The sequence below is a fragment of the Macrobrachium nipponense genome, chromosome 26, assembly GCF_015104395.2.
Source record: "Macrobrachium nipponense isolate FS-2020 chromosome 26, ASM1510439v2, whole genome shotgun sequence".
Lineage (NCBI taxonomy): Eukaryota > Metazoa > Arthropoda > Malacostraca > Decapoda > Palaemonidae > Macrobrachium > Macrobrachium nipponense.
The window spans coordinates 33,361,825-33,381,498 of NC_087215.1; the positions used below are offsets into that span (position 1 = coordinate 33,361,825).

The 19,674-nt window shown below is 40.3% G+C and overlaps 1 protein-coding gene across 1 annotated transcript in view; it reads left to right on the forward strand.

The window, feature by feature from the left end:
- Window positions 1-703: 703 nt before the first annotated feature.
- LOC135199623 (zinc finger protein 84-like) overlaps window positions 704-19,674 on the forward strand; it is a 108,852-nt gene continuing 89,881 nt past the window's right edge. The window contains exons 1-3 of the mRNA XM_064227781.1: window positions 704-747; window positions 837-1,327; window positions 1,432-2,038. Coding sequence (XP_064083851.1) covers window positions 704-747; window positions 837-1,327; window positions 1,432-2,038 — 1,142 coding nt within the window. The remainder of the gene's footprint in view (window positions 748-836; window positions 1,328-1,431; window positions 2,039-19,674) is intronic.

Below are 19,674 nucleotides of genomic sequence, written 5' to 3' on the forward strand. Positions count from 1 at the left end.
ATTGTTTTGAGATAGATTTACATTTAATATTACCTCATTTATTTATTTCAGAGGACCTAAACAATGAAAAAGTCATCAGCATTATCCTGTTGTGAAGAATATTGAAGTTTGTTGAGATTTCAATGTCGATAACCTCAGTTGACACCACAGATGACCATGGTCAATGTAATACCAGTTTAGATGTATATCAGTCAATCAGCCATTGTTAAGATCTGGTATAACATCTTGGTCTTCAAGATTAATGGTAATATGAAAAAGCAAAAGACTGTAGTGTAATGTAAGGCCTTGAAGACTTTACTGGTAATTTAATGTTGCTTTTAATGGCAAGTTGATATTGCCTTTGCTGTTGTAGGTGTTATTCAAGATGATAAGTGTGCGCTGAATGGCCTTCGCAGGTCCCAGCGCTTGGGCTATGCCCTAAATTCCATGATAAATTCATGATCAATTTAAATGTTAAGTAGTTTTATGTCACTTCTGAAATATTTTTATTATTGTAGATGTTATCATGAATAATTACCTATAAGTGGGTGGTTTGATTTAATATGGTTTTTAAATTTAAATCTGTACTGTATGTTACAATTACATAATTGCTTTTCATCATGTTCATGATTGTTTTTTGAGAAAATAAAGTGAGAGAAATTGTGGTAGGGGTGAGAGTGTAAGGTTATTTGTTGCAGATAGGTGTGGAAAATAAAAACATGAAATGAAGCCTGCTCAGGCAGCATTGAAATTCTTTGACAACACTGTGTAATTAGTACTTGAGAGCTACACCTTTAAGTATAACTTCCTGGAAAATGGAGCCAAAAAACCCATTAGAATTCCATTTAATTGGTCAGGATAAAAAAAATACTGAGAATAAACCCACGAACAGTACCCAGTGGTGATGAGGATGATAATTCCATTTACATAGGCCCAACTATTGAGGTTAAAGTCAAAGAAGAGCTTGATCATCCTGAGAGTATAGAAGAGGAAGATCCACTATCATTTTCACCAGACAATCATGAATATACAAATTTTGAGTCTAGTTCAGCTTTAATCACAGACAATGGTGATGATGATGGTGGCACATTATATCGAGGTCCATCTGTTGAAGTTGAGGTCAAGGCTGACCCAGAGGTGTTTGAGTTTGGTGAAATGACAGGCTGTGAAAAGGACTTGCCAAGTTGTGATGATGATTGTGAAGAGAATGTGATTGGTGAAAAGAATCTTCATAATCAGGGAAAGCACATAAAAACTCAGAAAGATAGGAAGAAATTCACCTGTGCAGAATGTGGGAGCTCATTTTCACAGTCACATAAACTCAAAGTGCACATGAGAACCCATACAGGTGAGAGGCCTTATTCTTGCACTGAATGTCAGAGTAGTTTTGCTGTACCAGATAGTCTCCGAGTGCACATGAGAAGTCATACAGGTGGGGAGAAGCCCATTCAGCTTGCTCTGAATGCGGAAATAAATTTGCTCAATCAACTCATCTTCGAAAGCACATAAGAATCCATACTGGAGAGAAGCCTTATTCTTGCCCTGAATGTGGAAATAAGTTTTCCCAGTCTTTTGGACTCAAGAGACACATGAAAATGCATACTGAAGGTGAAAAGCCAACCACTTGCCCAGTGTGTGGAAGGAGTTTTTCTCATGCTGGCCCTCTCAAGAGACACATGAGAACTCATGCAGTAGAGAGGTCATGCCCTGAATGCAAGTGTGTCTTCCCAACTTCTCAGACCCTTAAAAAACACATGAAAACGCACAGAAGGGAGAGGCCATTCCTTTGCAGTGAATGTGGGAAGAGCTTTTATGAAAAAAGCGTCTTCAAAGGGCACATGAGGTCTCACACGGGTGAGAGGCCGTATGCTTGTACTGAGTGCCCAAGTACATTTGCTCAATCAAGTAGTCTAAAGAATCATATAAAAACTCATACTGGTGAAAAGCCATTTACCTGCACAGTATGTGAGAGCAGTTTTTCACGATCTGGTCAGCTCAAGACACACATGAGAAAAACACACACGGGAGAAAAGCCTTACACTTGCACAATATGTCCAAAGTAAAAAGCTTCTCACACTCTGGTCAACTCAAAATACACATGAGAAACACATACTGGAGAGAAGCCATTTTCCTGCAGTGTATGTGAAACGTAGTTTTCTTCGTGCTGACACACTCACAATACACATGAGAACACATACAGGAGAGAAGCCATTTGCTTGCCCAGAATGTCCCAGTAGTTTTGCTCAATCATATAGTCTAAAAATGCACTTGAGGACACATACGTGAGAGATACTGCTGTTATTTTTCACTTAGATAAAGCTGCAAGGAAGTGTTTACTGTACTGCTATTTGCAAAAAACTGTAAACATTAAAAGGACCCTAAACAGTTTTGTGCAGTACTTTGTTACAGATCTTATTCATGGATAAGGGCACTCTAGTTAACTTTGTCAGTTGATAACCATTCTGAATACCAGTCAGATTCCTTTGAAGAATTTAAGCCCTACAAAGAGGTCCAGTTTCTGCTTTGGGGTTGTTTGTTTACCATGGAGATGATACAAAAGGTGTGTGGACTTTTACAAATATTCCAACAAAAGCTGGACCTTGGACCTTGCAACACAATTCAGATTTTGGACTCATGATTTTTTTTTTATCAATGATGGTATGTTATTATGAGTTAAGGCTTCATTTTGACAAAATGTAAAAATTCTAGTTCCTTCATGCAGATCCTGATGAAATATTGTATAGAAGGGGCATTTTTTGAGGAGTAGATGTTGAGTCTTAGTTGAGGATTGCAATCTGACTACTTTTGTTTGACATGGGGTTAGAGTATTATAGAAAGTATGATATTGTTAAGATACAATAAAGTTTGTTCATACTTACCTGGCAGATATATATATAGCTGAATTCTCTGAAGTCCGACAGAATTTCTAAAAACTTACGACACACATAGTGGGAGTAGGGTGGTTAGGTTACCCATTCCCGCCGCGGGTGGGAGGCGGGTATCAGGAACCATTCCCATTTTCTATCAGATTTCTATCTCCACTGTCTCCTGAGGGGAGGTGGGTGGGTACTTAATATATATATATCTGCCAGGTAAGTATGAACAAACTTTATTGTATCTTAACAATATCATTTTGTTCATGAAACTTACCTGTCAGATATATATATAGCTGAATCCCACCTTTGCGGCGGTGGGAGAGACAGAAAAGGATTTTAGGAAACATATACATGTAGATGATTGACATCTTGGTTCCTTACCTGTTTAGCATAGCATGACTTCGTGATTACTGTCACCCAAGCCTGCATCTGCTTCACTAGAGTTACCAACAAGGTAGTGACCTGTGTAGTTGGTGCGCTCTAGATGATCTGTCAACGGGGACGTGACCACAATGTGACTAGACAAAACCAGTGAACCAAATTAACTTTTTTTTTCCCGAAGGGGGCAAAAAACGAGGCCCCCAAAAAACCAACGCCACCCCTAAAGTTTAGCCTAAAACCAAAAAAAAAACAAAAATATACGCCCCCACCATATAAATTAAAAAAAGGCTTAAATAAAGAAGGGAAAAAAAAGTCCCGCATTCCCGGGGCCCCGGGGCCCCCGAACCCCCCCTTAAACAAAAACCAAATATAAAACCCATAAAAATAAAAAATAAGAATTTAAAAAAAAACTCCAACCCCTAAAACCCTTTTTTTCTATGGGAAAGGATGAGTGCTACCTCCTGCCCCCAAAAGATAGTGTCTGCGGCGACGTATGGCCCCAAGAGAGTAACCAATTTTCGTACGTTGTTCTCACCTCCCGTAGGTAGTGCGAGGCGAACACCGAGTTACTCCTCCAAAAACGTGGCACTCAAAATATCTTTGAGGGCCATATTTTTCTGGAAGGCTATCGAGGTCGAATAGCCCCCCTCCCCACTTCGGGTGGGAGCGTTCACTCTCAACAAGTCCAAAATCAAAAAAAATTGTCGTTGCAAGAAGAGTGCGCCTCCTTTATGGTGTTCCTTAAAAAGAATGCCAGTGCATTCTTTTGGACATGGGGCATATCTGGTCTCTTAACCCGAAACACCATAGTTCTCCGCAGAACCTCTACAATTTCTTGTTCTTCGAAGGTATTCTCTTAGAGCCCTGACAGGACACAGGACTCTTTCTGGCTCTTGACCAATGATCTCCGCCATACCCTTGATCTCAAACTCCTTAGGCCAAGGGTTGGAGGGGTTCTCATTCTTAGCCAGAAACGTCATTGCCAAAGAGCAGACCGCATTATGCCCTTTGAAGCCGACGTGCTTACTAATAGCTTGTATCTCGCTAACTCTCTTCGCCGTCGCCAGAGCAGTTAGGAATACAGTCTTCTTCGTCAAGTCTCGCAAAGACGTAGTGTGAAGAGCGTTTCATAGCGACTTGGGACATTAAAAACTTAAAGGAAACCACCCGTCTAAGTTCCAAGAAGGCAACTTAGGAAGAGGTACCTTTTTTTGGTGGTCTCAAAAGATCTCAAAAAAAGATCATGGAGATCTTTTGTTATTGGCTAGGTCTAGACCTCTATGATGAAAAAAACCACAGATAAAACACTTCTGTAGCCTTAATGGTCGACACTGCAAGCTTCAAATCTCGTCTGAGAAAAGTAGGAAGTCGGCGATCTGGCTCACAGAGGTCGTGGTAGAGGAAACTCCTTTCTTCTTACACCAGCTCCTAAAAGCTGCCCACTTCGATTGGTAAACCGCGATTGATGATGGTCTCCTCGCGGTGGCGATAGCTTTAGCCACCTGTCTCGAAAAACCTCTCGCTCTGGCCAGCTTCTGGATAGTCTGAACGCAGTCAGACTCAGAGCGGAGAGGTTTTTGTGGTACCTCTCGAAGTGGGGCTGTTTGAGTAGATCTTTCCTTAACGGAAGAGATCTCGGAAAATCTACCAGGAATGACATCACCTCTGTGAACCAGTCCGCTGCGGGCCAAAAGGGGGCGATTAACGTTAACCTCGCCCCTTCCGAAGCTTTGCAAAACTTTCTCATCACTCCCCCAGGATCTTGAAGGGGGAAATGCGTAGAGATCTAGACCCGTCTACAGTGGGGCCTCGCTTAGTCACGGATCCAGCAATCACGGATTCAGTTAATCCCCACAAGGGTTTTCCTTTGGGGTTGGCACCAACTTCTCAGTCTATATCACTGGTATGAATCCCCTGGTAGGCTAAGCCTCGTTCCGTTTCGATAACCAACAAATGCAATGAACAGATTCACATTATGATATTAAATATTAACTGACAATAAAGGTAATAAAACCATTCTCACTTATATATTATGCATATCTTCATAATATATAGCCCTATTCATGGAATAATCCCACATCATTGACATCAACTTGTAGTTGAGCGGCCAGCAGAAATGTAAACATTGAGTTACACTTAACAGCACCTTTGTCATTCTTAACCTTTTAGAAATGTTAATAGTATTATTGTAATTACAGTAGTAATAACATTTAGGAAAACATTAATTTTCAATTCGAACTTCTTTATTGTTTTGGTATAACGTAATCAAACACGGCAGTCATACAAACGATAATTGTCATAGATTATCATATTGTTGTTTGCGATCGGCGACGAAGCTTAAACGTAACAAAACCATTTTACCTTATGTATTATTGTCATAATTATATTCATAATAAAACGCATATCTTATATATCATTGGCATATCTTCATAATAAAAAGCTTCTTCAAGGAATAATTCCTTGGGGAATGCATTTTTCAAAAGACAAAAATACACTTTATATGTTTACAGCATGCAACGATTACTTTAGTTTGATGTGATTACATTAATATTACATTATGGTACTCTAAGCAGTACAGTAACTATTTTTTTTAATCATAAATGTATATTCATTCACGAAAAAAATACGTATGACCACCTTCACCAAACCTATAATAGTCTTGTTCGTACACAATATGATAGTGGTTACACCGTGCAACAAACTGCCGATGTATTTTTACGTAAGTATCCTCTAAATTCTGTCAAAAATCACTCACTTTTTTGTGGAGCCCAAATACTACGTATATCCCAGAAAATTAACAAAATCGCGAATTTTATCATAGAGCAAGATTCACTAATTACTGTGTTTTCTTCTTCTTTTCATAAACTAAATGATTTTTAGGATACCACTCATTTACAAATGTTCAAAATACTATGAATGTAAATAGCAATTTTTTTCTCTCCTCTCTCTTTACACTTGCAGAAAAAAAAACTATAATACTGATCTTTATTATTACGTAATCAAAGAACAAAAAAGGTTCTTTATTCTTTCTGTGATTTACGAAAACTGCTTCAATACAACTTTATAGTTGACTCAATGATTATCACATTATAACAGTATACAAGAGAAATCGTCATCACTATCCATGTTTCATTTCTTATCACCATAAAAAACATTCAAAACAAATTTCATTCATGTATTTCTCGAGCTAAACTAGTAACAGTACGCTCGTCCTAAGCTGGTCTCTCAAGCTATTCAACAGTTACTCCTCATCCCAAGCTCTTCTTCTTCTCTCCTCCTCTCCCTCCTCTCCTCCCTCTCTTCTTCATCTCTCTCTCTCTCTCTCTCTCTCTCTCTCTCTCTTTCTTTTATCACTTGTCAGATTTTCTATAATACTGATCTATTATTATCGTAAGAAAAGAACAAAAAGGTCTTTTATTCTTTCTGTGATTTACGAAACCTGCTTCAATACAACTTTTATAGTTGACTCAATGATTATCCACATAAACAGTATACAAGAGAATATCGTATCACTATCCATGTTTCATTTCTTCTTTATCACCATAAAAATATTTCAAATACACAAATTTCATTAGTATTTCTCGAGCTAAGCTAGTAACAGTACGCTCGTCCTAAGCTGTCTCTCAAGCTATTCAACAGTAACTCTCATCCCAAGCTGCTCTCTTCTTCTCTATCTTTCTCTCTCCTCTCTCTCTCTCTCTCTCTCTCTCTTCGTTCTCTTCTCCTCTCTCCTTCTCTCTCTCTCTCTCTCTCTCTCAATGAATATGGAATTACTGAATCATAATACCATAAAACTATTATGTACAAAGTTAAAGATAATAATAATTCCATTAATAAATTCATTTCTTTTGGCAACTAAATTGTTTTATTTCCAAAATAATTCTTTCGGTAATAAACGTCCATCAGCTGATTCTAAACGTAAACAAAAGACAAAACTAGATTTATATTGCTGTATTTGCTGTTTATACATTATTATAGTTGGTGCTGTAATCTTTACAGTAAATCATGTTTTTTTTATCATAAATATGTTCATTCACAAAATAGATATACTATGTACTTTTAGTTTGATGCAGCAGCCAAATCATGAAAATAGAAAGGAATTGTTAGGTAATATACTTTTGTTTGCTGATCTGATGAAGGGGAAACAAATTGAAGATAGGAAAGAATAACTTTGAAACTGTCTTGAATTTAGTTTAAGGTGATAGTTGAAGACCAAATATTTGGTGCTTGAACTAAAGTAGGCAGTTATAAACATTGAAATAGTGGTCTTGGTGGGTTAATATTAAAGTAAGCAGTTTTAAAGCAATTTTTAGGGGGGGTATCAGGATAACACGGGTATTTACTTATCACGGGGGGTTCTGGGCCCTATCCCCGTGATTATCGAGGCACCTACTGTAATCCCATAAAAGGGCGTCTACTGCTACTGCTCCCTGATCGAGAACCGGGGAGCAGTAAAGAGGAAGTCTCGTCGTTCTTGAGGTTGCAAAAACATCCACCAAGGGACATCCCCAAAGACCCCACCAGCTCCTGGCATATGTTCTGATGGAGGTCCACTCTGTCGGCAGCAACTGTCCTTGTCGACTGAGTAGATCCGCACGGGACGTTCTCGACTCCAGCAATGAAACCTTGTCAAGATCGTGATTTCTCTCTCCTTCGCCCAAAGCAGAATCTCTTTCGCTAGAGCGAACAGGGAGCGAGAGTGCTTCCCTCCTTGTTTCTTCAAGTATGCCAGGGCTGTGGTGTTGTCCGAGTTGACTTGGACTGCGCGACGGGAGACTTTGTCTTGGAAGAACCGGTAGCGCTAACTGAACCACTGCCAGCTCTTTGAAATTGATATGCCAGGCTACCTGTTCCCCTCTCCAGGTGCCTGACACTTTTCTTCCCCCCTAGTGTTGCTCCCACCCCACCCCGTGGATGACGCGTCGGAGAACAACACTAGGTCGGGGTCCCGAAGCTTGAGGGACATGCCCTCTGACAGCTTCAACGGATCGAGCCACCATCTTAGATGGCTCTTTACCTCTTCTGAGATGATCATCAAAGTCATTTCGAGGTTGTCCTTCTCTGTCCAACTGTCCGACAGGATGAACTGAAGAGGTCGAAGGTGTAGCCTCCCCAGGGAAACCAAACTTCTCCAGCGAGGAAATGGTCCCCTGCAGACTCATCCATTCCCTCACCGAGCATGAATCCTTCCCTAGAAAGGCTGACACTTTTTCTATGCCTTGTTGCTGACGTTCCTGGGACGGAAAAGCCTGAAAAGCCACTGAATCCATCTGAATCCCCAGATACACGATGGACTGTGTTGGGGTCAGATGTGACTTTTCGAAGTTCACCAGAAGTCCAGGGACGCAGCTAAAGACAGAGTCGTATGCAGGTCCTTCAGGCACCGGGTCTGCGAAGAGGCTCGTATGAGCCAGTCGTCCAGATAGAGCGAGATCCTGATGTTGGAAAGATGGAGCCACCTCGCCACATTCTTCATTAAGATGGTGAAGACAAATGGGGCCGTACTCAGTCCGAAACAAAGAGCCCTGAACTGAAAGACCTTTCCTTTCAGGACGAACCGAAGGTACTTCATAGATTGGGGATGTATCAGGACGTGGAACTAGGCGTCCTGAAGGTCGAGTGATACATCCAATCTCCAGGTCTTAAGGCCCCAGAACTGACTGAGGTGTCTCCATCTTGAACCTCTGCTTCTCTATAAAGAGGTCAGACGACTTACGTCCAAGACCGGTCCGCCACCCTCCTGATTGTTTCGGTACAAGAAAACAATCTGTTGTAAAATCCTGGCGTTTGCCAGGTCGAAGACCTGTTCCACTGCTCGCCTCTCGAGCATCTGCTCGAGCAGTCGAAGAGTATCTTCCGCTTTTCTCGAGGATACGACGGGGACAAGTCCCTGGGAGTTGGAAGTCAGTGGGGGCGGCTTTACGAAAGGGATTTTGTGTACCCCTTCTCTATGATGTTGAGAGACAGGTGTCCGCCTCTCTCTCTCTCCAGGCTTCTCCAAACAACTGCAGCCTGGCTCCTACCGGTGACTGAAGGACGGATCTCTCACTTCTTGCCCCTAGACTTAGCTGGGGCTCTACCTCTAGGAAGACTTCTTCCTCGGGGTGAAGATCTAGCTGAAGTTCCTCCACGAAAGGGCTTCTGCTTTCTACTAGATTGGGCTCCTGAAGACGTGGAAGGCCCCGTAGGACGTCGCGACGACTGAGCCAAAAGGTCTTGAGTGGCTTTCTCTTGAAGGCTTACTGCCAGATCCTTCACCATAGCCTGGGGGAAGAGATGGCTCGAAAAAGGCGCAAACAAAAGCTCTGCCCTCTGTGCGGGAGAGACAGACTTAGCAGCAAAATTGCAATAAAGCGATCTCTTCTTTAAAAACGCCTGCTGAAAAATGAGAGGCTACTCCTCCGAGCCATCTCTGACAGCCTTGTCCATGCATGACAACACACTGGACAGCTCCCGAGGCTAATTGAATCTGGGGCTTACGAGACTGGTTGTCTTAACACTCCCAGAAACCAGTCTAAGAAGTTGAATACTTCCAAGGACCTGAAAAGGCCTTTCAAAAGATGATCCAGTTCAGACGTCGTCCACGAAACCTTCGCTGAAGCTAAGAGAGATCTATATGCATCCACACACTGGCGAAATCTCCTTGCGCCGAAGTAGGAACTTTCAGTCCCAACTTCTCACCAGTTTCGTACCACATCCCTGCCTTACCGCTAAGCCTAGACGGAGGCAGGGCGAAAGTGGTCCTTCCTTGCGTCTTCCTAGATTCCATCTAGGTATTAACCTTACGGAAAGCCCTCTTGGTCGATAGCGAAGTCTCATCTTACAAAACCAGGTGCTTGCTTGCTTTCGACGAAGAAAACTGCGAGGGAGGAGAAGGCGGAGCAGAAGGAAGGAAGGTATCCCCGAACGAATCACGGAGAAGCCGAGCTAAGACTTTGTAGTCCGAAGAAGCAGACGTCGAAGGTTGATCTCCTTCAACCTCTTTCCTAAGAGCAGCTTAACTCTCCTTCTTCCTTACCAGAGTGAAACCCCGAAGGAAGAGGCAAAAGACCCTTCACTCCGAGTCTCATATCTGAGCGATGTCGAGAAGAAGTGGGGAGCGGATCCGAACCAGAATCCTTCATAGTCACAGGATCAACCAAAGCTTGAGGTGAACGTGATGTTGCACGTAGACGTGAAGCGTCAGCAATAGACTCGGGAAAAGCGTCCGAGTGAGAGCAAACTTCCCACGTTCGCGTCCAAAAGCGCTTTTACGAACTCCTCTACTAGCGTCCAGAGGAGCGTCCATCCTAGCGTCCATGCGAGCATCCAGCGAAGCGTCTAAACAAGCGTCGAGCGAAGCGTCCCTCCGAACGTCAAGCGAAGCGTCCTTACGAACGTCCCGCGAAGATACCGGAACTGCAAACTGACGAGCGTCACGCTGATCGTCGACACGAGCAGGTCTACGAGGAGCAGAAAAGGAAGACGCTTTTTCTTTACTACGAGGATCCAAAAGTACTGAAGTCCGTTCCATAGGCTCAACTTCGTCGTCCACAAAAGTGTCGAGATCGGAATGCCGATCGTCCTCTTGCCGAGAAGAGAGGGGAGCGCGATGAGACCTCTCTCTCTCTCCAAAGAAGAACGAAGTCTAGAGGGCGAAACAACCGGAGACGGGGAAGAACGAGGAGAAGGCGGAGGAGACTGTCTGGTCCTTTTGACCGGCAGTCTGTCGTCCTTCCTGCGACGAGGAACCGTCTCCCTCTGCTTCAAGCAAGGCATCCAGTTGATGTTGCATAGCGCGTATCACTTCAGTCTGAGAAGGTCTCCTTGCGAGGAGAAGAGCTGTGCCTGTGAGAAGGCGAGGGGCGAGGGGACGCCTTCTTCCTTCTCACAGGAAAAGCCCTGGCTCTAGAGCGACTGGGGCGCTCAAAGGCGTCATCGTCAGATGACGTACTAGTCTTCTTCTGGGGCGGAAAAGCTACGCTTTCCGGAGAAGACCGCCAATCAGACAAAGCATGACGTGAAGCGTCTTGATCTTGAAAGGTCCTCTTCAGAGGCCGTGAATCCGGACGAGATTCCCACCCCTTGCGTGGGGAGGACGCGTCGGAGGACGAAAAACAATCCTTAAGGAGGTATGCTCGAGCACGCTCCTTAGCAGCCTGGGAATTGTCTACAGGAGCTGCTGAAGGGACGTCAGATCGGTGGGGGATCCCCGTAACCCTCCTTCGGCCTTCAACATGCCCTCTCCCGAGTCCTCCTGGGAGTCCGGCAGAGGTCCCAGCCTAGAGGCGCTATAGGGCCGATCTGACGCCCCCTCCACTTCACTAGGGGCACTATCACTGCACTTAGCACTTTGCCTATTTTCAAGGGCAAGCACTTTGGATTCGAGAGTTTTCAAAGAATCCAGAATAAGCGAAAGGGCATTACCCTCCGCAGACACCACTTGAGGGCCCGAAGGCAACACTACGGGGTTAGGAGTTACAAACTCTACAGGAGGGTTAGAAGGGGATACATTAATACCCTGTCTGTACCGATTTACTCCTGGAGGAAGACCTCCTGATCCTGTCACGCTCTAATTTATTAACGTAGGATTCATACGTCTTCCATTGTACATCAGTCAAACTTTCGCATTCAGTGCAGCGAAAATCATACATACAAACTTGTCCCCTACAACCTTTACATACTGTGTGAGGATCAACCAAAGCCTTTGGTAGCCTCACCTTACATTCATCCCTCATGCACACCCTGGCGCTAGCCGAACTAGACCCAGACATCTTATTCAAGGAAAAAACCAAGCCAAAATCTAAACAATCCAAAGTCACGTATGTCAAGCTATCGATCCAATATCAAAAAACCCAAATAGTCAAGAGGATACTTAAGCAAGAACAGTTTTCCAAAATCCTGAGGCGGAGGTGATGTAAACAGTGTTTATAACACCGGCAACAGAAGAAATCTGATAGAAAATGGGAATGGTTCCTGATACCCGCCTCCCAGCGGCGGGAATGGGTACTAACCACCCTACTCCCATTACGTGTCGTAAGTTTTTAGAAATTCTGTCAGGCTTCAGAGAATACAGCTATATATATATCTGACAGGTAAGTTTCATGAACAAATGAGAATTTTAATAAAATGAGACAGCTGATGTCTTAGGAAGAATTGAAGCTCCTACAGTGGCACCTCACCATAAGTGACAGTTGGCATTTATGGCCCACCCTGATAAGGAATGAAATTCATTAAGTAAAAAAGGTAGGCATAAAGCCAGCACAATTCAGTACCCTTGGAGTAACTTACTTAGCAGTTCCATATACTAATGTAATTAGTTTCCTATCCTAACTGGTACATATATTTGTTCCAGCAAATATACAAACCTCCACCTTTTATGTAGGAGCGATTCGAGCTCTAGCTAGATCAGTCATTGAATTTGGTGACAAGATAGTTAACTGGTGAAAGATAGGAGATGAATGGGGGAATACCCCTCACTCACCTTCGGTCAATACTCGCTTTTCTTCAGTTTAGATAGTGCAGGCATGCTGCACTCAACTTAACTACTGATTGTCCGGTGAAAATGCAGATAAGTAGCCTGCTCTGTTTGATTTTTCATTCGTTGCTAATTGTGTTACTTTACTGTTTTTTCTACTGCTACAGCAGAAATGATGGCAGTACATGTCTACTGTAGCAGTTGACACACTGTTATTGTTCCTTTTGTATGTGGATAATCTTACTGTAGGGTTTCTCATTTTGGGAGTATGCTGGTTGGGACTTATGTATTATGGTGGAAGAAGTTTTGCAAGCATAGAAAGAATGACAAGGCATTTTCTAGATTTCTCAGGGAGGAAGACACCCCTAGTGAGGTGCCTGAATCCTTCTAGTTCCTTTCTCCTTACGTCTTCCATCCCTATCCCATTGCATAATATGCAGTGATAATACTTCTAGGAGGGATAGTAGCTACTGGTGATATGAAGCCTGTTCATGCCCTCATCTCTGAGGAAAAAGCAGCTGCTGCTGGAGGTGCTCCTTCAGCAACTGCCTGCCCTCCATCTCATCTGGATGTGACACTCCAAGTACCCACAAGACATCATTGGAGTACCAATGGAATATGTGGCCTGCACTGAATATTCATGGATGGCCTTCTTCGACAACCTGGTGGAAAAGGACTTAACACCTGAGCTTTCTTCATATGTGGTGTTGGCTGATGCTGAACCTGTAGCTGCTTGGCTTCCTCATCTGCTGTGAAAGAAGTGGTTGCTTCCGTTGCAATGGTTCTACCAGCAGCCGATCCTCACATGGGTGGTCAGCCTATCTTCTCTAGGGCATGGGACAATCCCTGACTTTTCAGAAACTTCTGGTATTCCAGGCAATGAGGGCAGACGTTGTGCATAGAACTAACTACCTTTACCTCATTCTAGTATGCCTCCCATAAGTCTCTAGATATCTTCGCTTAGGACTACGGTAGCTGCCCAACAGGTTTTGTAGGCACCCGAGCTCCATTTTAGACAGGACAGCATCTCTTCTGCTTACTGAAAGTGTAACCCGCTTTCGCAAGCAGCATCTAGATCAAAGTATATTTTGGAATCAGACAAGAGACAGATGAGTACACATTGGGCATCCTGTCCGAGCGCTAATTGTTACTACGACTGGATAACTATTTCACCAAGCCAGTAGGAGGTTACAGGAATCATGATATCCCATGCTTGCAATGAAACTGGGACCACGGTAGTTTTCAACTCCAGTCAGTTGCATAAAGTTTAATGGTATTTTTCCTAGGTTCACAAACCAAGAGACCTATATACAGTGCTTTAAACCCATCTCAGCCACCCTGATCAGCCCCCTGTAGCCAAAGGAAAAATAAGTAGTGTGGAAATCGAGAGAGGGATATTCCCCCACATTATATCATGCCACTAGTTGACTAGTACCTTGTTACCAAGTTCAACAACCAATCCAATTGTGCTGAGGGATACTCCTATATAAAAGGCTCTGGTTTTTTATAGCTAGGAAAAATTATAATCAATTTTCAAATTTGTAATTTTCATTCAATTTGAAATTATTTACTTAGCTCTCAATTTCAGAGAAATACATATTGGCAAAATCTAAAATATGCAAATACTACAATACTATACAGTTTTGCCTAACATAAACTTAGCTGGTTGTAAACATACTCTACTTACTGGGTATGCATACAAAGTATATAAAATACATACATGCAGTATAAAAAAGATGATACTGTAGATACCTTTAAGTCTCTCTTGTAACATAAGTTACTTAACACTTTGCACTCTCTCTCTCTCTCTCTCTCTGTGATGAAGTATTGTTATTGGCCTTTAATGTGGTATAGTATTGTCCTTGATAGAGTAATGGAGTGTGACATACATAAGGCAGTCCCCGGGTTACAATGGGGTTCCGTTCTTGAGACACGTTGTAACCCGAAAATCGTCGTAAGCCGGAACATCATAAAAAATCCTAAGAAAACCTTACTTTTAATGTTTTGGGTGCATAACTATGTAAACTGCATTCTTATTGGATTTTTCATCAAAAAATCCTTCAAATATTGATTATTTTGCATTTTTGGTGTCATATTTCTTCTGCCAGATCAGTGTTGTAGGCGTCGTAACCCAGGAAATAATTTCTGATGAATATAATATAAAAGCGCCTTAACCTCGGAACGTCATAAGCCAAACCGTTTGTAACCGGGGACTGCCTTATATTTTTCAGGCTGTGTATGCATGCATGTAGTATATACGTTATATGTGTGTCACACTTACTGTGCTCTCTCTCTCTCTCTCTCTCTCTCTCTCTCTCTCTCTCTCTCTCTCTCTCTCTCTCTCAATAACCTGTTTTCCAAAAGGAATTTGGCATATTTTCACCTTTCTATTTCAAGCTTTTATTTTATTTATTTATTTTTTACAAGGAATAACCTACAGAGAGAGAGAGAGAGGTGGGTGAGGGGGGAGTTATTCCTTATAAAATGACTAATCTTGACAGAGAAAGGTGAGAAAAAGCCAAAGTCCTTTTGAAAATAACTTAAGAGAGAGACAGAGAATACACTGCAAGTGTGATGTATATAGTATGCACTACTATTTAAATGCATACACATACACAGACTGAAAAATATATGCAGATCACGCTACAGTACGTTACTTTATTATGGATGATACTGTACTACATTGTAGTATGTGGTAGTTTATCTTGATGCAATGTTCTGTGTGTATACAGATTAAAAGATGTATGTAGCGCAACATTACTCAATTAAGTATAATACTGTACTGCAATGAATAAACCACAGAGAACGAGAGAGAGATTGGGTAAAATAAGAAGTGCTTCATAAATGTTAAAACAGATTTTTGTTTTATTTTTTTATTACCACTGCAGTTGGTTGCAGTAAGTGAAGTGCATTGTTTATCTTAACGTGATGCATGCTTGCACCAATAAACTTACATGCATACAACATGGGGTGGTTGGGATGCACAGTTAAGTGTGTAGTGTTCTCTGACTTATGTTAAGGCAGATAAAAATGCTTATAGTTATTTATTTTTCTTATTTGATATTTTGTTTTACATATCTTGAGAGCTCGCCCTTTAAGTAGAAATACTGCAATTGGCTGCAGTAAGTGCATCATTTACCTTAACTTGATATATCATATTTGTACCAATAAACATGCACATACAGCAAGGACTTGGAGGTTGCACAGTAAGTGTGTAGTGTTTTGTAACATGTTTTTTATATTGTTAGATATTTTGCATTTTAAATATCTTGCAAGCTCACCCTGTAAAATAAAACTATGTACTGCAATTGGCTATTGTAAGTGTGGAGTATATCTTAGCACGATGTATGCATGTATGTATATATACACATGCATCAGGAATGGCCACAGTAAATGCAAAATTTTTCATGAATGTTGAAACAGAGGCAAAGATATTTATGCTCTCTCTCTCTCTCTCTCTCTCTCTCTCTCTCTCTCTCTCTCTCTCTCTCTCTCTCATATATATATATATATATATACTATATATATATATATATATATATATATATATATATATATATATATATATATATCGCAGAAAATTTGCGTATTAGCGGTATTTTTCACTGAGAAATATTCACTAATTATTGTATTCTCATATAATTTTCATGACTAAATGCCTTTTTTTGTGGATAAACTATTAAAAGCCTTTTTAGTTTTTTTTGTTTTTAAATGATCAAAATATAGGCAATTCTAAGCATTTTTAGAGGGGTTTTAATTATTCGTGCATTTTAGGAATTTTGGAGGGGGTTTGGTACAAATTCCCCTCAAATACCGGTGTCCGACTGTAATACATATCTTGTTTACACAGCAATTGACTGCAGTAAGTGTGAAGTTTATCTAAACCTGATGCATATGTGTAAGTATGCACACATGTACACACACACACACCCTTGCACAGGTGCCACAGTTCATGTTCAGTGTTATGTATTGTGATTCTCATGAACGTATGTATAGACATGCTGACGTACACTGAATGAATATTAAATGTATGTAACACTACCTTATTGAGTTCAGTACAGTACCGCTTCAAATGTCAATAAAAATATTGTACTGCTAGAGAGAGAGAGAGAAGGAGGCAGGAATTCAAGGTTACCATAGTAAATGCAATACTGCAGTTTTTAACATGATGCTTGTGAGTGTACTGTGTACATGCACACATATGCAGGCTAAAAAAAATTACATGCAGCACAAAATCTCACCTTGAAGATGACAAAATGTTAGCATTGCCTTAAATACTGATCATAATAGCAAACTATATTAGATATGTATTTTAAATTTTTTGTATGAACTACAGTGAAGTCTCAGTTGGTGTGTGATGACTTTGGACATTTTAGTCGGACTCAGAATTGCTGAATTTCATCAGTATATAACTGATCAGACAGTGACTTTCCATACTTATAGGTGTGGAGCTGGTAGACTAAGGATATTGCAGTTAATTTAACCACAGTCTTAGAATTTCAGTGTGTTTTTGCACACAGTAAAACAAAAGAGGAATGGTGCAATCAGACTTTTAAACATTCACAAATGAGAACTGTATTTATAAATTCAGTTAACAGTAATTTGTTATTCAGTACATAGTGCACTCTGAGTTCAGTTATACATACTTCAATTAACCACAGATCTTAAAATTTTAGAGGTTATGACCATACAGTGAAGTGAATAACTTTTAATTCATTTAGGGATCTTTTTTACTTATGATTAAGATTGATTTGCAGTGTAGAGATTACCTATTCTGAAATAGGTACAGATACAGTACATACTATATGCATGTAATTGCACTTTTGTTCAAGCAAAACCTTAGAATTTCAGAGTATGTAACTGCCAGAAGAACAAAATATGATACGTACTCAGTTTACCGAGTAAATTTATTCAAGTACAGCAGGTACATTACATTACGCATTAGAAATTTGAACATAAGAAAAAATAACCACATATATTTCACGTTCAAAAGCAAAACACAAATGTTCAGAGTATGGTTTTTATTTTTATTTTATTTTTTTATGTTTTTTACCAGCCTGATGACACATCTGTTAAGTTAAAAGATCCAATAGGGTGAGGTGCCAGTGTACTACTTCATTTTGACATTTCTGCCATTATATTCAAACTGAGATAGCTTTGAAGAGGCTACAATTTTTTCAGAAATTAGGCTGTAACTCAAGTTAGATTTTTATTTTTCAGAAAAATAGAAGCAGTGTCCACAAATTTAAGCCCAGTATGTTGAAGTAAAATTATCTCGTGTCTTCACTTAATCCTTGTTTCCTTATATGTATTAGAAATGTATTGTAATTTTCTGCTAAATAAATTCTAGAATATTTTGAACACACAATTCCATTTCTAAAACCATTTTGAATGAGTAACTTCTTGTCTACTTTGTATAATTTAATTTTTGTAACTGACTAGTAATAAAATTGTGTAGGGAAATAAGTTTTCAATTTCCGATTTTAAATCTTTAAAGGTAGATGAGTGAGACCTAGAAAGAAATTTATGGATGGACAGTATTATGAGGAGAGAAAATACCAGTGTACTAATGCAGAAGGTAAGAAATTTAAATTGATATTGATAATAAAAATAATACAGTAATTAGAGTTATGCTATTTCAATTAAGATGATAAAAGATACAGTAATAAGCGCTATGTTATTTCAATGAAGATGATAAAAAGTTTCTGTTTTCTAACACTCATAGTATGATGTCATTACTATTATCTCTGCTCCATTCCTTAAATTAGCCTATATGAGTAGCTTGTCTGTATTAAATTTTAATGAGTACTATTATCCTAAGGTGACTTCATTTAAAATGCAATTAAAATAATTTCATTCTAAACAATACAAATCAAGTGGACTTGGAAAATGACACTGTAATTACTAGACAAATTTTACCATATGACCCCTCAGGAGACCACAATGGAACACCTAGTTTATCACAGATTTCATTACTGATGCCAAGGATCAGGGGTCTTCTTAGACATTTTGGGGCCTGGAGGGCACAGCCCCATTTGGGGCCTCCTCTTATGGGGTGGGAAGCGAGCGAAGGATTATTTTAAAGGCACTTGTAAATGCAAATTTCAGAAATTTTATTTCTTAAAATTAGGTGTACATTGAATAATTGAAGATCTACTTAATCAGTAAACATAATGATAAATTGTAAAAATAAGGATAATAGTAATGTACTCTGATGGCAATTATGATGTGGAGGGAGTTAAGTGAATCATTATTGCTGGACTTTTACCCGGTGGCCGCGAGTTCGATTCTCGACTATTCCATTGAGGGGTCAGAGATGTGTGTGTGTGTGTGTGTAATTGTAATAGCCACGATGCCCTTCCAACTTCTCAAATTCTTCGAGCTTTATTTTGGATGCGCTTGTCATTACTTAGCCTTAAGATCCAAGTTCAAAGACATATGAAGAAATTATGATGGTTTGACCTTGGATTTCAAGGTTTTGTAGTGACAAGTGCATCCCCTCCCCCCCAAAAAAAGCACTAAGAATTCGAAAAGTTAAGAGGGCATTGTGGTTATTACAGTTACATATATGTCTGGTAATGATGACCAGTAGATTCTGTGTATATATACAGTGGGTCATGGCTTAGTTATATGGATCTGCAGTTGCGTGATCAGTTAGCCACAGGTTATTCCTTGGACTGTTTCTCGGTCTATATCACGGGTATAAACTGCAGTACACGGATTTGTCCGTGTTGCATAGACGTATAATGTTTATTGGTGGCCACTGTGATAACCACCAATATACATGAAAAGATTCACATTATAGAAACAGACAATAAAGGTAATAAAACCATCTTACCTTATATATTATTCGGAAATTCATTATCATTTTGGTAGTAAACAACTTCTCTCAATAATGCAGTCATACAAAAGATAATTGTCTTAGATTATCGAAGTAGTATTGTTTGCGTAATAAACGTAATAAAACCGTTTTTACCTTAT